The 8,851-nt window shown below is 28.5% G+C and overlaps 1 protein-coding gene across 2 annotated transcripts in view; it reads right to left on the minus strand.

Annotated features, from left to right (window-relative positions):
- Positions 1–8,607, minus strand: part of LOC107439323 (putative phosphatidate phosphatase) — a 20,122-nt gene extending 11,515 nt beyond the window's left edge. Inside the window, exons 1-2 of one of the 2 annotated variants that reach the window (XM_043040129.2) lie at positions 4,232–4,436; positions 96–247 (exon numbers count right to left, since the gene is read on the minus strand). In XM_043040129.2, coding sequence (XP_042896063.1) covers positions 96–215 — 120 coding nt within the window. In that variant the 5' untranslated portion in view covers positions 216–247; positions 4,232–4,436. Of the gene's footprint in view, positions 1–95; positions 248–4,231; positions 4,437–8,504 lie in introns of those variants that run through there. The other variant, XM_071182968.1, reaches the window with a different exon arrangement.
- Between the last annotated feature and the right edge of the window lie 244 nt (positions 8,608–8,851).

Here is an 8,851-nt window from a genome sequence, read left to right on the forward strand (position 1 = left end):
TATATATATATATAATAAAATCAAAATTAATTCCCAAAAAAGTATAAATTGCTCATATAACTAAAAAATTTAAATGGATCAGAATTTAAACTCACAATAGATAAAGGAGCTGAAACACAAAATCCCCAAAGCATTGCATTCGTAATAGAGCTGTGTTTTGCAGGATACATTATGTTCTCGTCGTCACAAAAGAAGCCTTGTCTTACTACTTTCATATTACGCCATACTACAGGTATTATACCACCACCTGTAAAAGAAATTAATTAAACTGTGGAACACTGTTTTCATTGACTTAGATCTCCATACTATTAATTGTTATCCATACTAAATCTGGTATGCAACTGTATTGAAATTTCAATTTTTTGTGACGTATATACATTGATTGTTTCTAAAAACTAATTCTTAATTTTCTATATAAAAGGAATTACATAAAACAATTTTCTGCTCAAATGAATTTCTGTTCTACACAACAACCATATTTGCCATAAAGCAAATCATTTAGCATTATGAACTTTGCGTTGGCCTATTTAACTATGTTTTAATGGGAAAAAACAGAACAAAAGAAATCCTTTTATTTCTGAACTTGACATCTTAAAAAAATTAAATTTTTTATGACGAATTTACTGTATTACTGTATTTATTCAATGTGCAAAAGAATATTCATTTCAAACTACTAACATTTATTCTGATGCACTAGAACTGCATTTTATACTGGCTTTCCCAGAAAATTATATTTTATGTTACAATATAAAATTACGTTTAGATACTTATCTGTACATTTATTTATAAAAAATAAAAAAGAGACAAAAGAAAAGATCATAAAAAAATTATAGAAAAAATTATCAAGGGAATTAAAATAAATTACAATGAAAAATTATAAGGCGTTTGAAAGATTAAAAAGTGTCAAAAAACGTAATGAGAAATTCTAATTTAATTTTGTTTTTCTTTATTTATCTCATAAAGGAAGGAATTTATTTTATTCAAATAGATGGAATACCAAAAGGTTGTAATAGATTGTCATTTCTGTATCTCCCATTTTTACACTATTTTGGAAAATATTATACACTAGATATAATTTTTTTCGAATAATTGTCAGTTTATTTAAGCGTACTTTTCAAATTTATATAATTTTGTTAGGTAATATTTTACTCAAGATATTAATATTACTAGTAGTAAAATAGTTATTTATAGAGATTGGTTGTTCTTAGGGGTTATCTCCAATGACTTTAAAATGTTATCAAAAGTACAGGATTTTTCGCAAATTATGTTAATTTTAGATAGTGTCATTTTCTTGGTAAGGAAATGCCACATATGTTGGCGTTATAAATAAAGTGAATAAGTGTGAATAAAATGAATGAATGTCGATAAATCAAGTTTAGCGTCAATAAAAATGACTGATATAATTATGTGTAAAAGCAAATTTACCAATTATGAATGATAGAACTATTTTGAACAAATTAACAGACAATATTTAAGTTTAAATTTAATCTTATATCATAAAATCAAGGTTAGCGTTAAAAGATGGAAAAGGCTTGTTTGTTTGAGATGCTTGGGTTCTTCTAAAATAACTTTTTTTTTTTCTAATTTAACTTTCAGTTCTATAAAGATATCTTTGACAGCAATGTATTTAGTACACACTGACTGAAACAACAGGTTGTAAATCTTTTTAAGAGATCGTCAAAAAGAGTTGTCCAAAATAAGAGCCTCACATAAATATTTTGAATGCATTTTAATCTAATTATTTGTTTGGTTAATGGCTTTTGTTTTAATATTTTTTCGCATTTGGTGCAGAGGTTTGTCCGGTCACTGGGTGAGGTTTTGATGGTCTCTCCTAAGAGTTTTCTTCAACAAAGAGTCTATGGAAAAAATTCCTTGCTTTCAGAATGTGGTCGTAAATCAAGGAGGTCTTTCCTGGAAGATTTACTATATTAAGTTTAATGTATAGAAACTAATTGCACGGAATTCCAATGATTCTAAAACAGAAATATTTACTTAAATGCTATTTTAGTCAAATAAAAAATAAAAGTATTTTTTCAAAATTTCATTAGGACACTATTTCATTAAAACACTATTATCTAACGTATGTAATTAAATTTTATGTAAAATCATTGCGCCAATTTTATATTAAAATCAATAAAATAATATATAATTGATACAATTTCTAGGTTAATATATTTTCTAGTTTGATATTATTGTTGTCATATTTGTGTTAATCCGTTAATTATATAACTAGCTTACATCCCCTTCCAATAGTCATATACACAATAATTATTAATCAGTAAATGTTAATAACTTCATCAAAAAAAAATCTTTATAATAAAATGCCATATTGAAAATTGAATATTTTATGAATTATAATTTTGAATTCGCAGTAAATATTATTATTTGTCTCATATCCAGTTTTCGGGCAAATCCAAGACACTGACCATATCAGATGCAGTTCTTCATTTAATAATGAACACACTTTAAAACGATACCTCACTATCCTCTATTATGCGTCAATTTTATATTTTGTAATCTGACTACTCTGTTATGGAAATATTTCAAAAACATTTTTGCAAGTCAATTATAATTACATGACATCTTTCTCTCTTCTCCTTTAATATATTCTTTTATGAGTTTCATTTTGATATTTTTGTTTGATAAACTCGGTTTGCGATTGTTGGGCATTTACTAAAGTAGCAGAAGATAAACTGATCTTTAAAAGAAAAATTTTGAGGAAATTTCATGAATGACATTTCTTGATCCCATGAATGGAAATAAAATACAGCGAATATTTTACAGCAGTGAACTCTACAAAAGCATTCGTTGAGTCCAACATCTTCTAAATCATGAAAAGAATATAATATTCGAGGACTTAGACACTTGCAAAGAGTAAAAGTCCAAATTCCTGCAAGGAATATAGCATGTGGCAAAGTATATCACCAAACCAGTTAGGCAGCCACCAGGTGGCTGGACAATTTAAGCGAAACATCTTGGCGTGTTAGGTGAATATATATTGCCTCTTCTATTTAACAAGATTATAAAGAAACAACAGTTATACGAACAATTTTATAGAGGCGGAAAATTACTTCAGGTCGGATTTGCTGCAAGTATAACATATTACTTTTGAATATCATTTACTGAAACTTGAACAGTTCAAAATATTTATCTTAGTTAATATTTTCTTTACGTTCTCTATTTAAAATCTACAGAAGTTTTGCTTTTTTCCATACCTAATATAGTTTTTCTTCTAAAAAGAAACAAAACAATGCAATCGAATATTTAAAAAATCGAACGTGACAACTTCAATGTTTTCATTGACTTTTTTTAAACAAAAAATATATTCTCTCACAGAAAATGAAACTTCATATTAGTAGATTATCATGTATATATATTCATATTTATTACTCTATTTATTTATTGATCCTATTAACTTTGATTATTTGTTGAGTAACTTCTATAAAATATCTGATTCGACGCGTTTTCAAGGGCATTATAGGTAACTAGCAGGATATGGGACTACAAAAAATTGTTATAGCTTCTATGTAAAATATACGACCGAATTAGCAAATGTGCGGAAAGTTAATCAAATGTTTTATCTTTAAATCAATGCAAATATTGTAAAAAAATTTAAGGGATTTTTGTATTTCTTAAAAGTAGGAGGTTTGAATACTGGTATCAATAACATTGGAAATTCGATAGTCATTTAGGCAAGCATTATTACGAATGGTGCATAACATAGCACACTGAATTCTTTTGACACACTGAACATCGCATCTTTTAAAGAAAGAAAGAAATGATTAAAGAAATGAATGCAATCAATATATATGTTAATTAAAGACTCAGCAATCCTGTGAATTACCAAATAAGTCAATGGAGTGATTAGTACATTGTCATATTTAAAAGCTAGAAAATCATTTAACGGATAAATCATAAACAGCGCGGATAGAAGAGTAAGCACACTGAATCAACGAATGGGTAAAGTAGTGATCCCGAAATCGAAGCGATAATAGTTGGTAAATCATTGAGTGTCCAAATTAGTGAATGAATGTTTTAGTTTATCAATAAATTAATAAAAAAGCCGACATTTTTACTTTGGAAACGCAATGACAATTATTCTTTACTATTAAAAGATGATAACCTGTCGGAACTAGCTTAGTTTAAATTCTTCTTATAAAGAGGTTTTTAACGCATTGTGTTTTTACATTGTAATTACTATAGAATAAGCCTGTAAAATAAGCAACTTTACCTGCAATAAATACCAATTGCTTCGTTGAAGATCCCAAGTAAAAAAAAATGGACACCGTCCATAAACTGCAATTCAAGATCAAAATTTCGCTAAAATTGGGGATCTAACGTCATAATTGCGTTTAGAATTCCACACAGACCATCTGTACTACCCACACAAGGTAGCACCCATTGATCTGATACTGGATTGGCATTAAGCCGCCTCTAAGAATCAAACCCCACCCAGATAGCCCATACCGTGGCCATTTTTTTTAAATCTCGCCAAGCAAGTTTTTGAAATCTCGCCAAACTAGGTATGCAGAAGATATTTCGGGGAGATTATTTTGAACGTCCGACTTTGAACTTACTTCGGGATACAGCATGGAAATTATTCTTTATGAAAATAAATTATAAACTATGTTCGTTATCTTAGTTTAAATCCCTCTCATAAATACGCCAATTTGGTTTTATCTTATTTCACTATTTCACTATTGCCCGAGGATTTGGAAAAGTCTGTCATCTGTAGGGGCATGACGAAGAACAAGGACGAAGAAAGAATGTGTTTAATTTTTTTTTTTTTTTTTTAGAAATACTTTCTTTGCACACCATACCCTCATTTACTGTAATTTTGAAATAAAAAAACCGTAGACCTTGAATAAACTGAAAAAAAAAATTAAAATAAGGCAAAAGATTTCCTAAAAAGATCTTAAAAAATAGTTAAACCTTGAATTAGGAATCAACAGTGTTTTCACATAGTAATTAAAATAGAATAAGCCTAATAGAATTAAAATAGAATAGAATAAAATAGAATAAGCCAAGCAGCTTTACCCAAAAAATAACAATGGCTACATATAGATCCCAAGCAAAAAAAAATTTTTTTTTTGATTTTTTGATACTGATATTCGCAAGTTGATATTCGAGCTCAACAATTCGCCAAATTTCATTTAACGTCATAATTTCTTCCAGAATTCCATACAGGCAATCTGTACTATCCACACAAGCTAGCGCCCATCTCTCTGATGCTGAGTAGGTTCTTAAGCCACCAATGAGAATCAATCCCCAATCCTTAGCAGTGACAACTCAGTGCACATAACCACTGAGCTATCGTGTATATGCTGTAACTAAAGTATTAAAAAGGAAATAGCAAAAATGTGGTAAATAAGTTTTGGCACATGCATCTTTTTTTTCAGCCCTGAATTTATATTATGATATAGTTAATTTTTATTTAAGAAATCCTGAAAATAACTCACATAAACATTATGAGCAAAGTTTTAATTTCGAAAGCGTTCAATAACAAAGAACAAAGCACTTTTTTTTTCTTCAGAAATTTCGGATTTAAATTCGAAATTGCAGCGAACTATAGGGGGCGTTGTATGAGACGAATTCATGCGATTTCCATATAAATAGTCATTCCTTTGCTCTGGAGACACCTCAAAGTAGCTTGTAGCATTGTATTATTTCCTGTTAATTGTGGCTTATCAATTTTTAAAATAAAATGCTAAATATTCTTTCTTATGCAAGTGAAAACAAAATGATATCTCCTTTTTTTAGAGTAGGAACATCCAAAACACATCGGAAAGATATATTTGTAAATAAACAGAAAAAAAATATGTATCTTCTTAGAATAAAAACCTAATGCCTGCGAAATTGCTTTACTAAATTTAATGAGATAAAATGAAAGGCCTATTTAAACTTCACATTCCACAGTTTTATAAATCATATTACTTCAAAAAGTATGCATAAGCCCATAATGTTATACCACTTAATTTTGCAAAAAAGTTTTTTTACAACAATTTTTACCAAAAATTATTAGTTATAAACTAAAAAAGGCAAAATATAAAATGTTTACGAAAAAAACGATTCTAAAAATTCCTCAAATTAAAATAAAAAAATTTATGTTTTTTTTAAAATTCTTAATCGGACGTAGAAAACTATTCTATGGAGTACTGTCATCAAATTAGAAAAAAAAATTATTTTCAAGCAAATTTTTTAATATGAAAATCCTAACTCTTACCTGATTTATAAATCCGGAGAATTACAAAATTATATGATCTTCATTTGAAAACTTTATTCTCAAATAATATATACATAGATGATCCCCTCATTACTTTAAGATGACATACCACACAATAAAATTTTATAATTGCAAGATCTCGATATGAATTTTAATATGTAACTTACAAACAGAATAGCTGAATTCTAGCTGAAATTTATCATTCAAAATTAAAAACACACTTACCAAGAAAACGATAAAAATTTATCAATAATAAACATAAATGAAACTATTTCAAGTTATTCGGATGATTCTTTACTGTTGTTTTTCGAATTATGTAGATACAGGAATATATACTATTTTATAAAAAAGAAGAATATTCTATAACTATTACAGTTCCATACTTTCTGAAATCACATTTATTTATTGGAATGAAGTAAGCAATGTTGATTTCACTTCAATTTGTAGTGAATTGAAGACAAAAAATTCTTTTTTTACCATAATACAAACATCTGTAACAGTATACGATCCCGAAATTGGAAGGAATCAGTTGCAATTCGTTGATAATATATGTTAAAAATTATTGAGAGCTTTTTCTTCAGTTGTTTGGCGTGTTCCGTTTCTGAAAGATTTACCAATGTTCTGGAGAGTTTTTTCAAGTTCTTATGCCTTTTCCTTAAAGAAAATTTGCTTCGCATTTGCTGCTAAAAAATGGCGTATGAATCTGCCAATGATTATGATCGAACTGAATGAAAATTTAATAAATAACTGCCCGATATTTTCAGGATTCGCTAGAGGGCGTAATCAAGCGTTGCGAATCATTAATGATAATCTCAATTACCAAATGCAAACAGTGGCATGCTGAGGCTAATACCCGCCATTGTGGAAGTTGGTGTAGCTGGTAGAAAGCCAGCATAAGCATGGAAATATTTTACCTTGTTCTAGCATGCATAATGCTGATTGATTTTTAACAGAGAATTTTATGCACATTTGGCTTTCATAAACAGTCAATCAAAATTAAAGTTGATAAATGTTAATTGACTATATTTTAAAAACGGTTAAATGACGAAGGTGTTAGTCACACTCAGGACATCTAATTCTAAAAGAGGTTCGAGGCTTAAAATTGCTTAGTTCGCTTTTTATTGGCGAAACGAAGGGAATAAATTATACCTAATGGGTTCATGGAGTCTAATTGTTTTAACCTACATCAATGGCGTTGCTATTGAGAGGTGACTAAGTTCAGTAATTTAATTAAAGTTACTTTTAACAATGTTATGGTTAGAACATTTAGTGCTGATTCTATATATTGCTGATTCTATGTATTCTATATATTAACATTTGTCACCCTGATTTCAACATGGTTGGCATGTTTGTCTTCATTTTGGTTCCTCAATAAAAATTGAAAATTAATATTAAATTGCAAATAAGAAGTGAATCTTTTACGCTACGCTACTTGCATATAATAAAAAAGTGCTCGGGAAAAGCGAGATAAAATATTAATATCAAATATGAAACAGGTAACGGTCATTTGACATCCTCACAGTGATGTCTCCAAGTCCAAGAATATATAATTGAGTTTTCAGAAGAAGAAAAAAGAACAATGTAAGTAAAAGCTTTTAGTTATCAATGTTTTTACTTTCACTATCATTTTTACAAATGTTTGTGGTGCAGTTCATTTTCTGTCAATATTTTTATTGCTAGGTGTGTAAAATTATATCTGCGGTGTGCAATCAATGTGAATTTTTTTATGCAGGATTTCTGAAAACTATTGTTATGTTCTCTCTTTCGTAATGTGCTGTATTAAATATTAGTGGTGAAAAAGACAAAAAAGCATTTATATTTTTATAAATGATTGTCCAATTAAGATTTTGTATTAAGTGTCATTTCAAATCTTGCTAGCAAGCGAAGTGAGCTTGGTTCGTAAATTGAACTGTGCAATGTCGCATAGCAATCTTAAAGTGTTGGTGAGTATAAGAAAATAGGATGTAGAGCCAACCGGTAATCGTGATTTTAACATAGAAAATAAAGCATTCTCTTATGACGTCATTTATAATTTTTCGTTTGAGATATTTGCTAGTTAAAGGAAAATTCTTAAATTTTTGGTATTAAACTTGTATAAACATATTCTGCCCGTAATGACATTTTAGTAAGCAACAGTTATATACTATTAACATGTTTACAAGACTTTACCATTTAGCTTGAAAAGCAGGCCTTGTTCGTAAAATTATTTTGAACATGTAAGTTAAATTACATATTTTTTTTTAACGTCGCAATCACGATAAAAAATATCATAGCCACTTACATGTAAATAAAAATAAGCTATCGATAAATACTGAAAGTGCTACATTCCTATCTTTCCCCTCATTTTCTTCAATTTCTTCATCAGGATTTGCCATGACTTTAGTTTATCTGCAGCAGAGCATGTTAAAAATGTATGTAAGGATAATAGTATAAACTGTCTTATTTTAAATACATTTAATAAACCAATTGTCAAAGTTTTGATTTAACATCATCTTAAATAGAACTTTGAAGAAAACTATATGTCACTCACATTCTTGGGAAGGCATTTTTCAAGATATAATTAATCGTGATGAAACACAAGATTTTTTCCCATTGAGTACAATACTAGATGTAAATTTTCAACGAATA

The sequence above is a fragment of the Parasteatoda tepidariorum genome, chromosome 7, assembly GCF_043381705.1.
Source record: "Parasteatoda tepidariorum isolate YZ-2023 chromosome 7, CAS_Ptep_4.0, whole genome shotgun sequence".
Lineage (NCBI taxonomy): Eukaryota > Metazoa > Arthropoda > Arachnida > Araneae > Theridiidae > Parasteatoda > Parasteatoda tepidariorum.